The sequence below is a fragment of the Scyliorhinus canicula genome, chromosome 31 (genome assembly GCF_902713615.1).
Source record: "Scyliorhinus canicula chromosome 31, sScyCan1.1, whole genome shotgun sequence".
Taxonomy (NCBI): Eukaryota; Metazoa; Chordata; class Chondrichthyes; order Carcharhiniformes; family Scyliorhinidae; genus Scyliorhinus; species Scyliorhinus canicula.
The window spans coordinates 4216408-4231450 of record NC_052176.1 but is presented as its reverse complement, the minus strand read 5'-3'; the positions used below and the strand labels follow the sequence as shown (position 1 = coordinate 4231450).

At 53.6% G+C, this 15043-nt stretch overlaps 1 protein-coding gene across 2 annotated transcripts in view; it reads right to left on the bottom strand.

Moving 5' to 3' along the window:
• Positions 1–3575: 3575 nt before the first annotated feature.
• Positions 3576–15043, bottom strand: part of tm7sf2 (transmembrane 7 superfamily member 2) — a 32620-nt gene continuing 21152 nt past the window's right edge. For both annotated transcript variants that reach the window (XM_038787513.1, XM_038787511.1), the window contains exons 7-11: positions 11898–12017; positions 10480–10648; positions 10059–10139; positions 4911–5033; positions 3576–3788 (exon numbers count right to left, since the gene is read on the bottom strand). In XM_038787513.1, the coding sequence (XP_038643441.1) occupies positions 3628–3788; positions 4911–5033; positions 10059–10139; positions 10480–10648; positions 11898–12017 (654 nt within the window). In that variant the 3' untranslated portion in view covers positions 3576–3627. The remainder of the gene's footprint in view (positions 3789–4910; positions 5034–10058; positions 10140–10479; positions 10649–11897; positions 12018–15043) is intronic.

The window sequence follows — 15043 nt, the reverse complement described above, 5'->3', positions numbered from 1 at the left end:
ATAGGAAGATTAGCAGGAGAGTCGAACTCAAGTAGGAGAATTGTTAACTGTTCAATAAATGTGTTAAACCTATCTCCAAAGTCTGAACCTTCCTTTGTCAGAGTATACATCAAGGAAGCAGCTTATGCGACATGAAGAAGTAGAACACAACAACAGGCACCCCCGAGATACATCAGCAGCGAAGACTCCAGGCGGAGGCAATCGAGACATCGGAGGAGGAAGGAAGAAGCTGTCAGTGAGACTCACCCTTGCAACAACGGACCAGAGGGACTCGGGAATCGGAGCCACAGTTCAATCTATCTTTGTGGGTCGGTAAAAGATCCAAGTCTTGGGTGTTTCTAGTATATATTTTGGGTTAATTGTGTGTTCAATAAGGATGGCACGGTGGCGCAGTGGTTCGCACCTCTGCCTCACGGCACCGAGGTCCCGGGTTTGATCCCGGCCCTGGGTCACTGTCCGTGTGGAGTTTGCACATTCTCCCCTAGTTTATGTGGGTTTCACCCCCACAACCCAAAGATGTTGTGGGTGGGCAGCACGGTAGCAGTGGGCAGCACGGTAGCATGGTGGTTAGCATAAATGCTTCACAGCTCCAGGGTCCCAGGTTCGATTCCCCGCTGGGTCGCTGTCTGTGCGGAGTCTGCACGTCCTCCCCGTGTGTGCGTGGGTTTCCTCCGGGTGCTCCGGTTTCCTCCCACAGTCCAAAGATGTGCGGGTTAGGTGGATTGGCCATGCTAAATTGCACGTAGTGTCCTAATAAAGTAAGGTTAAAGGGGGGGGTATTGGGTTACAGGTATAGGGTGGATACGTGGGTTTGAGTAGGGTGATCATGGCTCGGCACTACATTGAGGGCCGAAGGGCCTGTTCTGTGCTGTACTGTTCTATGTTCTATGTGCAGGCTAGGTGACTAGATACAAAACTTTTGGGGTTTTTTTTGATAAATTTAGAGTACGCAATTATTTTTTTCCAATTAAGGGGCAATTTAACGTTAAATTGCCCCTTAATTGGAAAAAATAAGTGGGTACTCTAAATTTATCAAAAAAAAAAGTTTTGTATCTAGTCAGCAAGGGGCTGGTTTAGCTCACTCGGCTAAATCGCTGGCTTTTAAAGCAGACCAAGGCAGGCCAGCAGCACGGTTCGATCCCCGTACCAGCCTCCCCGGACAGGCGCTGGAATGTGGCGACTAGGGGCTTTTCACGGCAACTTTGTTGAAGTCTACTCGTGACAATAAGCGATTTTCATTTCATCATTTCAATGCGACCTCGTGCCAGCTGGTGGCGACAGAGGATCTAACATGTGACTCAAGACACCTGCCAGTTGGCAGTAAGTCGTACCTGAGGATAGTCGCACTAGAAGTAGCTCCAGGAGAATTCGCTGAATTCATTTATTCGTTACTGTCTGTATTATAGTTCATTCATTATCTTTCCCCCGTGTTGGTTAATAAATCATTCTACTGGTTAAAGAACGAGATGTTCTGTGTGCATCTGTACGACGGCCACAACACGAAACATAACAGCAACGACATGGTAAAAATGGTGCACACTTCACGAGTTGCGATTGCTCCTCACAGCCAAAGAAAATATGGGATCAGATTTTCGCGCCCTTCCCCGAACTCGTTACACCAGTGATGAATTATAACGTATTTTTCTCCGAGATGAGGTTTGCCTGCACCTTTGTAGGATACAGTCAACAATTCTTTTAAAGCCAAAACAAGGAAAAGGAAATACAGAACAAAAATGTGCAAAAGCATTAGTTTGAAGGGGCTATTTTACATTTATTCACCAGAACAAGTCCCCAAAATCCAGTACAGTACAGTGATCATTATTCCACACACATAGAACCACAGAATCCCTACAGTGCAGAAGGAAGCCATTCGGCCCATCAAGTCTGCACCGACCCTCCGAAAGAGCACCCTGCCTAGGCCCACTCCCCTACCTTATCCCCGAAAGCCCACCTAACTGTAAGACACTAAGGGACAATTTAGCACGGCTAATCCACCCAACCTGCACATCTTTGGACACTAAGGGGCAATTTAGCACGGCCAAGCCACCTAACCTGCACATCTTTGGACACTAAGGGGCAATTTAGCACGGCCAATCCACCTAACCTGCGCATCTTTGGACACTAAGGGGAAATTTAGCACGGCCAATCCATCTAACCTGCACATCTTTGGACACTAAGGGGCAATTTAGCACGGCCAAGCCACCTAACCTGCACATCTTTGGACACTAAGGGGCAATTTAGCACGGCCAATCCACCTAACCTGCGCATCTTTGGACACTAAGGGGCAATTTAGCACGGCCAATCCACCCAACCTGCGCATCTTTGGACACTAAGGGGCAATTTAGCACGGCCAATCCACCTAACCTGCACATCTTTGGACACTAAGGGGTAATTTAGCACGGCCAATCCACCTAACCTGCACATCTTTGGACACTATGGGACAACACGGGGCAGCACGGTGGCGCACTGCTGCCTCACGGCGCTGAGGTCCCGGGTTTGATCCCGGCCCTGGGTCACTGTCCGTGTGGAGTTTGCACATTCTCCCCGTGTCTGCGTGGGTTTCGCCCCACAACCCAAAGATGTGCAGCTTAGGTGGATTGGCCACGCTAAACTGCCCCTTAATTGGCAAAATGAATTGGGTACTGTATATTTATATTAAAAAAAGAACGGAGGGACAATTTAGCACAGCCTAGCCACCTAACCTGCACATCTTTGGACTGTGGGAGGAAACCGGAGCACCCGGAGGAATCCCTCGCAGACACGGGGGGGGGAGAACGTGCAGACTCCGCACAGACAGTGACCCGAGGCCGGAATTGTGCCTGGGGATAAGGTGGGGGAGTGGGCCCGGGTAGGGACCCTATGATTCGATGAGAGATAACCTTGCCAGCAATGGCCACGCTCTGTGAATGAAGGAGGCTTCAAAACTCCAGGATCTGTTCGTACCCAAGAAGCAGAGCTGGACGTGGTGGGATGAACTTACTCCTGTCCCGACGTGATCACGAAGATTTTTAAAAGTTAAAAAAAAGTCAGAAGCTCCCGATTTACTTCACAAATCCCGAGTGAGAAAGGAGCCGGGCCTACCCAAACAGCCGCAGCCTAGAGCCTCACCGGCTCCTGGCAGCTGGGGTTCTATCAGGATCGAGTCAAGTGGAGCCTTTGGGCCGACGCGACTCGGCGCCCGGCGAGGCTCGTGTCCGTCTGGCTTCCCGCCGCTGGCTCACCGAGCTTGGCCCGAGTTGCCCCGCGGGGTTCGACCCCCGGGGCTCCATCCGGTGGGCGGGAAACCAACGCCCGTTAACCCCGAAAGCCGCCCCGCTTCAAAAGCCCCCCCCCCCCACGGGCGCCCAGCTTCCGCCAGTTTGTCGGCGCCGACGCCGAGCCAACGGGCACGTCACATGGTTTTCCCCCCCCCTCTACCCGCCCCACCCCCCCCCCCCCAATTCCCCATGGCGTTGTGCTCGAGGGGGAGAGGGTTCAAATTGCCCCCTTCCCACCCCCCCCCCCAACAGGCTGCGCAAAACAGGTTTGATTCCCGGCCTACGCCGGGTTTGCTGACCCTACTGGGGACCATGGGGGTTGGGGTGGGGGAGCGGGGGAGGGGGAGGGGCTCAGCGGCGCACGCGGTCCTCAGTACACGTAGGGAAAGATCCGGTAGGGGACCCTCTTGCAGTACTCGCTCCAGGCCGAGCCGTACTTCCTCCGACACAGGTGCTCATCCCTCGCCTCCCGGTGGATCAGCAGGACGGTGAAGTAGCTGACGTAGAAGTAGGGGAGGGCGTGCGCCAAACCTGGAGGGGGGAAAGAACAGGCACGTCAGCCGAGGGAGTTACGGCACCTCCCGAACTATCCCCCCCCCCCCCCCAGACAAAACAATCCACCCAGGAATCCCAGTGCTTTCCAGTATTGAGGAGGAAGAGTGGGAAACCTTCGAATCTCGACTACCTTAGCCCCGGCAACGCTGAGGCCAACAACTACGGGAAGGCGAGCGCTATTCCAGCTGCGGTTTGGTCGGAAATACAGGCCTTCCTGGTGTCATTCCCGCTTCAGGATAGGGAGAGAGAAGGTTCACAGCGCAGGGGCTGGTTTAGCACACTGGGCTAAATCGCTGGCTTTGAAAGCAGACCCAGGCATGGCCAGCAGCACGGTTCGATTCCCATACCAGCCTCCCCGAACAGGTGCCGGAATGTGGCGACTAGAGGCTTTTCACAGTAACTTCATTTGAAGCCTGCTGGCGACAATAAGCGATTTTCATTTCAGGATGAGGCCACTCGGCCCCCAAAAAAAGGAGCTAACTCCAGCCCACCTCCCACTCCACACTTTCCACCATTTGGTCCGCGGGTTAGGACCCTCGAGGCACATCTCTGGACACCTATGAAATGAGATGGCCGTTTCTGTCTCTCCCTGTGCCAGTTCCAGACCCTGCTCCACACCTCCTTCCCCACCCCCCCCCCCCCCCACCGCCTCTAATCCTACAGCCAATCAGTTTAAAATCTATGCCCCCCACCCACACACTGGTTATTGACCCCTCTACTAAGGAGAAAATTCCTTTCCTATCCACCCTCCCTCATGTGGTAGTATGACTAGAGGTACTACGGTACCTGGGAGTGTGAGCTACCATAGGTGGAGAAGGCTCGCTGCTCATTGGCCCAAGTGTTTGCATTTCATTGGTCGGAATGTAATGTAGCTCCGCCCAGTGAGGCGGGGTATAAGAACCCGTGTTTTGCCAGCAGCCGGCCTTCTTTCTGTACTCGAGCTGCTGGGGAAACATCTTGTTGATTAAAGCCTTCAGTTCGGACCACATCCTCGTTTCAGTAGTTATTGATCGCGCATCACCTCATGACTTTGGCCAAATGGCTCCCCCCGCCAGTCAGGAAGACAGCCCGCCATTTCGACAGGCGCTCAGGACTCACCGCAGGGCAGCGACCACGCCAACGCCATGATCAGGTCTCCGAGGTAGTTGGGGTGACGCACCAGGCCCCACCAGCCTGAGACGAGGAGCTGCCGCCCGGTTGCCGTGGGGATCGTCTCCAACCCTGGAACACAATGGCGGCGGGGGGGGGGGGGGATGGAAAGAATGAAAACCAATTTGAAGCCCGTCGACCGAACAAGAAACAAGAGGTGCGCCACACACACCCCCCCCCCCCCCCCGACTCCCGTATCGCGCTCCCCCCCCAGTTTAACCTTTAACCTCGAGCGTCGCATTCGTCCATTTCAGAGGGGGGCAGTTAAGAGCTGACCACACTACTGTGTGTGTGTGTCTGTGTCTGTGTGTGGGTGGGGTGGGGTGGGGGGGGAAAGAGTCACGTGTAGGCCAGACCGGGGTAAGGACGGCAGATTTCCCCCCCCTTCCCCTGAAAAGGGGGGCGCTCGTGAACCAGATGGGGGTCTCACGGTCGTCATTAGATTTTTAATCGTTTTTTTTAATGAAACCGAATTCAAATTCCACCATCTGCCGGGGTGGGATTAGAACCCACGACCCCGGAGCATTACCCTGGATTACTCGTCCAGTGACAATATCGTCGCCACGTTGAATGGCAAACATGGACCATTCAGCCAACTCCTCCCATATCACCAGTTCTACTCAGAATATATCCGTTTATTTAATCTACGCCCCCCCTCCCACAAACCCCAATCGACCTGATCAAGGCCTTGATCCCACTCCTTAAACCCTCCGCAGCCCATTTACAATCCAGCCAACCATGCACTGTGCCAAGGCATTTAAACTCCATCTGCCATCCATGTGCCACTGTAGAACCCACCACAGAGTTGGCAAGAATCATAGAATTCTGCCTCACGGCGCCGAGGTCCCAGGTTCGATCCCGGCTCTGGGTCACTGTCCGTGCGGAGTTTGCACATTCTCCCCCGTGTCTGCGTGGGTTTCACCCCCACAACCCAAAGATGTGCAGGGTAGGTGCATTGGCCGCGCTAAATTGCCCCTTAATTGGAAAAAATGTAATTGGATACATTAAATTTTTTTTTTTAAAGTTGGCACGGAGTAGAAGAATCATAGAATTTACAGTGCAGAAGGAGGCCCATCAAGTCTGCACCAGCCCTTGGAAAGAGCCCTCCGCCTAAGCCCACACCCTATCCCCGTAACCCAGCCCAATCTTTTTGGACATTGAGGGCAATTTAGCGCGGCCAATCCACCTAACCCGCACATCTTTTGGACGTGTGGGAGGAAACCCACGCTGACACGGGGGGAGAGCATGCAGACTCCGCACAGACAGTGACCCAAGCCAGGAATCGAACCTGGGACCCTGGAACTGTGCTACCCACTGTGCTACCGTGCTGCCCTCAGAAGAGCAAGGAGGATGGGCAGCACGGTGGCCGAGTGGTTAGCACAACCGCCTCACGGCGCTGAGGTCCCAGGTTCGATCCCGGCTCTGGGTCACTGTCCGTGTGGAGTTTGCACATTCTCCCCGTGTCTGCGTGGGTTTCACCCCCACAATCCAAAAATGTGCAAAGTAGGTGGATTGGCCACGCTAAATTGCCCCTTAATTGGAAAAAATAATTGGGTAATCTAAATTTAAAAAAAGAAAAAAAAAAAGAAGAGCAAGGAGGTTACGCTGAACTTATACACGACACCAGTTAGACCTTAGCTGGAATATCGGGCACAGTTCTGGACGCCACGCTGTGGGAAGGATGTGTCCGCGTTGGAGAGAGAGCCGAAGAGGTTAACAAGGATGAGAAACCTCAGCTGAGAGGGTGGATTGGAGAGGTTCGGGATTGTTCTCCGTGGAGAGAAGACTGAGGAGATTTGGCAGAGATGTTCAAAATCGTGGACAGAGCGGACAGGGAGAAAGCGTTCCCACGATCGAGTACGGGAGGGATGCAGATTTAAGGTTGACTTGCAAAAGAAGCAAATGTGATGTGAGGAAGTATCTTTTCCACACCGCGAGCGATTCGGGATGTGGAATGCACTGTCTTGAGAGTGTGGTGGAGGTAGGTTCAATCGAGGTGGTCAAGGGGGCGTTCGATGCTTCTATCCCGATAATTAATGTGTGAGGGGGGGGGGGGTTACGGGGAAAAGGCTGGGCGGGTGGCACTAACACACGATGCCCGGTTGGAGAGCCGGTGCAGGCATCATGGGCCGAATGGTGGCCCACAACGATGATGCAACCCACGCAAGCTCTCAAAGGGAATTTCAGCGGTATTCCCTGGCATGGGGCGAATTTTAAAGTTGGATAGACTTGTCCATTCTCGCCGTTGGGAAGGAGTTCATGTTCCCCAGTGCTCAAGTTAGAATCAAGAGCTGAAATTGTTTCATAGACCGCGCTTATCGTTTGACACACCGCACGTGTACGCAAAGGGGGTGCAGGTGGCACTGTGGGGCTGGGGGAGAAGCGATTGAAGAACAGAGTAAAATCGGGAGGTGAAGAAGAAGTCAAGACCTGCTTGCTTTCAAGTTCTCATTAGAGAGATACCCTCAAGGCTTTTAACGCTCACGTCTCCCTGTTGGGACCTCAGTCAACCGCCTTCCCCAAGTATAAACCCTACCCAGAAACACATGACCCATCCCATGATGCATTTAATCTGCCCCTACCCCTCCTTACAACTAGGTCGGTTGTGGGTGTGTGGGGGGGGGGGGGGGGGGGGGGGGAGAGAGTTGGTGAGGGAACGTCACAACTTAACTCAAGTTAAATGCTCTGGTACATGGGGGGGGGGGGAAATTGCAGGAATTTCCCCAGTTAGTCCACATCAAGGTCGTTCAATCCATTTTGCCGGAACAAGGGGGCAGCAGGGTAGCATGGTGGTTAGCATAAATGCTTCACAGCTCCAGGGTCCCAGGTTCGATTCCCGGCTGGGTCACTGTCCGTGCGGAGTCTGCACGTCCTCCCCCTGTGTGCGTGGGTTTCCTCCGGGTGCTCCGGTTTCCTCCCACAGTCCAAAGATGTGCGGGTTAGGTAGATTGGCCGTGCTAAATTGCCCGTAGTGTCCTAATAAAAGTAAGGTTAAGGGGGGGTTGTTGGGTTACGGGTATAGGGTGGATACGTGGGTTTGAGTAGGGTGATCATGGCTCGGCACAACATTGAGGGCCGAAGGGCCTGTTCTGTGCTGTACTGTTCTATGTTCTAAGCACTGATTCGGAACCATTTTCGGCCCTCGGCGAATTATCCATCCAGCCCTTCTTTTTTTTTTGAGGAGGAAATTCATCCAAGAGTTTACGCTCCAGGATAGCGGGAATGTCACTGGGCTGGCAATGCAGAGACTGAGGGACAGGGGTTCGAATCCCACCCCGGCGGCTGGTGGAATTTAGATTCAATTCGGAACATCTGGAATTATGAAGCTGGGACTCGGTAACGGCGACAACGATCATCGATTGTCGTAAAAATAAAACATCTGGTTCATTAATGTCCCCCATTAGGGGAAAGGGGTGAATCTGCCATCCTTACCCCCCCCCCCCCCCCCCACACACACACACACACACACACAGCAACGTGGTCGACTCTTAGCCGCTCCCCCCTCTGAAGTGGTCCCGAGCGAGAGACTCGATTCAAGGGGGGGTTATGGGCCAGGGTTTTAAAAACTCCAAAGTGGGGCTGGTTTAGCACACTGGGCTAAATCGCCAGCTTTGAAAGCAGACCAAGGCAGGCCAGCAGCGCGGTTCAATTCCCGTGCCAGCCTCCCCAAACAGGCGCCGGAATGTGGCGACTAGGGGCTTCTCACTTCATTTATAGAACATATAGAACAGTACAGCACAGAACAGGCCCTTCGGCCCTCGATGTTGTGCCGAGCAATGATCACCCTACTTAAACCCACGTAACCCGTAACCCAACAATCCCCCCATTAACCTTACACTACGGGCAATTTAGCATGGCCAATCCACCTAACCCGCACATCTTTGGACTGTGGGAGGAAACCGGAGCACCCGGAGTAAACCCACGCACACACGGGGAGGACGTGCAGACTCCACACAGACAGTGACCCAGCCGGGAATCGAACCTGGGACCCTGGAGCTGTGAAGCATTGATGCTAACCACCATGCTACCGTGAGGCCCTAATAAAGTCATCATTAGACTTTTAATTCCAGATTTCTTTTTATTGAATTCAAATTTCACCATCTGCCGTGATGGGATTTGAACACAGGACCCCAGAGCATTACCCTGGATCTCTGAATTACTAGTCCTGTGACAGTACCACTATGCCATTGCCTTCCCCGTTTGAAGCCTACTTGTGACAATAAGCGATTTTCATTTCAAGTGTATCATGGAGTTCCCCTGACCTGGAACTTTTTGTTGAACTTGGCGAGGATGAGCCATTAAAGTGACACTTTAATCAAAATAAGCTTTATTCTAAGAACTTAGTTAACATTTATATAAACACACAACAAGAGTTTTTTTATCAGTTACAAACATAATGACACCCCCACAGCTACTGTAATCTATGTATAACCCTCAAATGAATTTCCCCTTAACTGTTCCAATTCAAAAACAAAATCCCACAAAGCAAAACCCCTTTTCAAGGGCGTGGCTCTGCAATCTCACTTGAATAAGACTGGCTTTCCCTGAGATTCTGACCCCGTCTCACCAGCAGGTTTAACTCCTTCTGAAAAGCAAACTATATCTTTTGAGTTACCAAAGGCAGGTAGCGAGAATTAATTTTTTTTTTCCCCAAAATGACACGGAAACCAAAAACCTCACAGAGCCACAGCCCAGCTCCGCCCACACAATGACATCACTGAAGCCGTGTGATCAGCCAAAAACCTTGCTTCAAGGGGCACTCACGTGACGGGGGCAATTAGGGGTGGGGAACAAATGCTGGGTCCCGGCCCAGCGACGCCCACGAGCCCCCAAGAACGTTGCCAGTGTTTCAACCAATCAAGGGGCAGGCTCGTTATTGTCACGGGAGGGGGGGGGGGGAGGGAGCATCGGCAGCTCGGCCAGCGTTTATTGACCACCCCTTAATTGCCCCCTCGAGTCGTTTGCACTGGGCTCAGATTATTCGAGGGACACTCCCCCCCCCCCCCAACCTCCCCTCCCCCTCCCCACCCCGTCTCCTTCTTTGTGCCACGCCGGCCAAAGGACGGAGAATCCACGGGGATAATGCGCGTTACCTACCCGCCACTCGAGGGTCACTGGGGTCCCGACGGAAAGTGTTCTTCTGCGAGTTCGCGCGGCGGAATATGAAATAGCCGAGAGCTGCAAGAGAAATTAAACGAGTGGCGATGAGGAGTTACTGCATCGGAATTAATTTGAGATTAGTTTTCCTTTTTGAAAAACTTTAGTTTGTCCAGTAAGTGCTGAGGAGGTTAATCACTTCTGCGTCAATCTAGATCACACACGCAAGCCGTTCAGCTGAAGCTGCCAACTGTACGGAGAGACCCCGCGGAACGAACCCCGGTCGCTCGGCGCCGTGCGAATTCCAACGGTTCTTGAGGTGAAGAAACCCTTCCTCAAACCCCCAGACTCCCACCTACCCTCCCCTGTCACCTTCTGGCATTAATCCAGGAGGTGGGTGGAGACGTCGGGCGGCTCTTACCGTTGAGGAGGACGATGGCCGCCGCCGTGGTTCCTGCGAGGTCCCGAGGGTGACTGACCAAGAAGTGCGCCTGCAGGCTGTACGTGAAAGGCACCCACGTCAAGTCTCCGAACGCCAACATGAAACCAAAGCCATCATTGACGATGTCCATCGTGGTCAGGACAGCCTCCTGCGGGGTACCACCACGGGGGTAGATGGGGGGGGGGGGGGGGGGGGATGACAGAAAGACAAGAGGTATCGTTAGAGTCATAGACACACACAAGTGCTGAAGAGGCCTTTCGGCCCATCGACTCTGCATGAACAAATGAAAGACACCTGACCTGCCCACCTAAATCCCATTGGCCAACACTTTGCCTCGAAGGTTATGACGTGCCAAGTGCCCATCCAGGTACTTTTTCCAAAGGTTGTGAGGCAACCTGCCCCCTACCACCCTCCCAGGCTATAAGATCCTCATGGGGCTGGACAGACTGGACACAGGGGTATTGCTTCCTCCGGCAGGAGAAGAGTCTAGATCAAGGGGTCACAGTCTCAGGATAAGGGGTCGGCCATTTCGGACTGAGGCGAGGAGAAATGTTTTCTCTCGGGAAAGGAGTCGGCCATTTTGAGGACCGAGATGAGGAGACATTTCTTCACTCGGGGAAGGAGTCGGACATTTTGGGGACCGTGATGAGGAGAAATTTCTTCACTCGGGGAAGGAGTCGGCCATTTTGGGGACTGCGATGAGGAGAAATTTCTTCACTCGGGGAAGGTGTCGGCCATTTTGGGGACTGAGATGAGGAGAAATTTTTTCACTCGGGGAAGGAGTCGGCCATTTTGGGGACTGAGATGAGGAGAAATTTCTTCACTCGGGGAAGGAGTCGGCCATTTTGGGGACTGAGATGAGGAGAAATTTTTTCACTCGGGGAAGGAGTCGGCCATTTTGGAGACCGAGATGAGGAGAAATTTCTTCACTCGGGGAAGGAGTCGGCCATTTTGGGGACCGAGATGAGGAGAAACTTCTTCACTCGGGGAAGGAGTCGGCCATTTTGGGGACCGAGATGAGGAGAAATTTCTTCACTCGGGGAAGGTGTCGGCCATTTTGGGACCGAGATGAGGAGAAATTTCTTCACTCAGGGAAGGAGTCGGCCATTTTGAGGACCAAAGGAAACGGGGAGTTGACACAGAGTTGAGATGGCAGAGGAGGCTTGAAGGGCCAAACGGCCTCCCCCTGCTCCAATTTGTGATGCTCCGAGGCTCTCTCCAACACCTTCACATCCTCGAGCATCCCTCAAACGCATTGAGGGTTGGTACCCCGACCACCCTTTCAGGCAGTGACTTGCAGACACCCCCCCCCCCCCCACCCCTCCACCACCGCCTCTCCCCAAACCCTACCAATTCTCAGAGGCGGCACAGAATTTTTTTTTAAAACCTCCTCTCACCTCATGCCAGAGGGCATCGAGCACGTAGAGGAGTTGGAAACAATTGACGAGGACCATGGCGACAGACGGGCTGCCCCGTAATTCGGATTCCTTCATCAGCATCGCGAGGTTGATGACCAACTGGAGGGGGGTCGGTGGGGGGGGGGGGGGGGGGGAGAAAGGTTAAAGGTCAGCAGGTGGAACCAATCGAATCAAGGCACCCCCGTGGCGGGTTCCTCTTGCACCCTCAGACATGAATCCCAGCTCAACAATTAATAGCAACGTCACTGTTTATTGCGAGTAGAACGGATTACAAAAGCCGGGAGGTTGGGCTGGACCACCGCGCCGCGCACAGATTCGGTCCCCTTACTCGAGGAAGACCCTAAACCGCGTTCGAGGCGGTTCAGAGGCGTTTCACTCGATCGATCCCGGGGACGCAGGCCTTGGCTCGCGCAGAGAGATTGAGACGGGTAGGCCCAACCTCGCTGGAGTTTACAAGAATGAGAGGCGATCTAATCGAGGTGTAGAAGGTTCTGGAGGGGGTGGATGGGGTAGACGCGGAGCGGGTGTTCCCCCGTGTTGGACATTCCAGAACGAGAGGCCGCGGTTTTAGACTAAGGGGGGGGGAGACACATTTAAAACCGAGATGAGGAGGAATTACTTTGTTCATAGGGAGGGGAATATGTGGAATTCTTAAACCCCCAGAGCGCAATGGACGCCGGAACACTCAACAAATTTAAGGAGGAGATAGATAGGTTTTAGCGGGATGAAAGGTTTATGGGGAGCAGGGAGGAAGGTGGCGACGAGGCCACGACGATCGGGTCGAACGGCGGAGCTGGCTCAAGGGGTTGAATGGCCGACAGCTGCCCCCTAATTCTTAGGTGCCGATCTCCTCATCCGAGGAAAGATGTCAACGTGCGGGAAGCGGTTCGGGGAAGGTTTCCCAGGCTAACACCGGGAACGGGCGGGTTGTCCGATGAGGAAAGGGTCGGAGAGGTCGGGGTTCGTACCCGCTGGAGTTTAGACGGGTGAGAGGCGACTCGATCGAAACCTTTCGGATCCTGAGGGGGGGGTCTTGACAGGGTGGGATGTGGAGAGGACGTTTCCTCTGGTGGGAGAATCGAGAACGAGGAGTGGGGGGGGGGGGGTGGGGGTCGCAGTTTAAAAATAAGGGGGCGGCCCGTTTAAAACGGAGACGGGGAGAAATGTTTTCCCTCAGAGGGCGGCGAGTCTGTGCGACTCTCTTCCTCGAGAGGCGGCGGAGGCGGAATCTTTGACTATTTTTGAGGCTGAGGTGGAGAGGTCCTCGATTAACAGGGGGGGTTGGGGGTGAAAGGTTATCAAGAGGAGGGTAGGTGGCCATTGGCCACTGCGCTGATCTCAGGCTCGAGAGGCTCAATGGCCTACTCCAGGGTCCTTGCTGCTATGAATGTCGGTTGACCCTTGAACTCCGACAGGCCCTTGTCTCAGAGGGTGCTCTCCGGGTGCTCAAGCGGGCCCCCGAAGATTATTCCGCAGGCTTCTCTGAGGTAAAGTACGAGGGGTAACAAAGATATTAAATGAATGTCGGTTCCAGCCCCACCCCTCGCCACCATCCCCACACACCCCCCTCCCCCCACTTTTAAAAGCAGCAGGGGTGATCGCTATTGTCAACCACAACTTCAAAACAACATTTCAGATGTGAAAGAGGTTTATTAAACGCACTGGAAAGCATGCCAGCTGCTGTAGGGGTGGGGGGTTGGGCTGGAGGGGGGCGGGAGGGAGCAGATGCTCAGGGAGTAGCGCACGCATGGTTAACGTGACTAATCTACTTCATCGAACTGCAGCGAGTCGGGTTACAGCCTGCGGAGGCTCAGGTTACAGCGACGCCTCTCGGCCTGCTTAACCCCTCGTCTCGAGGCACGACAAAGGGGGGGGCCTCTTCGAGAGCCGAGGCGGCAGCCGTGAACATCGCCAAACCCCGGTCAATCGTCCAAACCCACGTACAGCGGGGTGATTTTGCCAGAGAGTCTCGACAGCGCAAAAGGAGCCCACCCAGCCCGTCGTGTCTGCACCGACCGTCCAGAAAAGGACTCCACCCAGGATTCCCCCCTGCCCACCCCTGGCCCTGTAGCCTAAATCAAACATCTTTGGACAGTAAGGGACAATTTAGCACGGCCAATCTACCCAACCTGTACATCTTTGGACACCAAGGGACACTTTAGCACGGCCAATCCACCTAACCTGCACATCTTTGGACACCAAGGGGCAATTTAGCACGGCCAATCCACCTAACCTGCACATCTTTGGACACTAAGGGGCAATTTAGCACGGCCAATCCACCTAACCTGCACATCTTTGGACACTAAGGGGCAATTTAGCACGGCCAATCCACCTAACCTGCACATCTTTGGACACCAAGGGGCAATTTAGCACGGCCAATCCACCCAACCTGCACATCTTTGGACATTAAGGTACAATTTAGCACGGCCAATCCACCTAACCTGCACATCTTTGGACACTAAGGGACAATTTAGCACGGCCAATCCACCTAACCTGCACATCTTTGGACACTAAGGGACAATTTAGCACGGCCAATCTACCCAACCTGTACATCTTTGGACACCAAGGGGCAATTTAGCACGGCCAATTCATCTAACCTGCACATCTTTGGACACTAAGGGACAATTTAGCACGGCCAATCCACCTAACCTGCACATCTTTGGACACTAAGGGGCAGTTTAGCACGGCCAATCCACCTAACCTGCACATCTTTGGACACTAAGGGGCAATTTAGCACGGCCAATCCACCTAACCTGCACATCTTTGGACACTAAGGGACAATTTAGCACGGCCAATCCACCTAACGTGCACATCTTTGGACATTAAGGGACAAATTGGCACGGCCAATCCACCCTAACCTGTACATCTTTGGACACTAAGGGACAATTTAGCACGGCCAATCCACCCAATCTGCACATATTTGGACACTAAGGGACAATTTAGCACGGCCAATCCACCCAATCTGCACATATTTGGACACTAAGGTACAATTTAGCACGGCCAATCCACCTAACCCGCACATCTTTGGACGTGTGGGAGGAAACCGGAGCGCCCGGAGGAAACCCAGGCACACACAGGGGGGGTAGAACCGTGCAAACGCCACACAGTCACCCGAGGCCGGAATC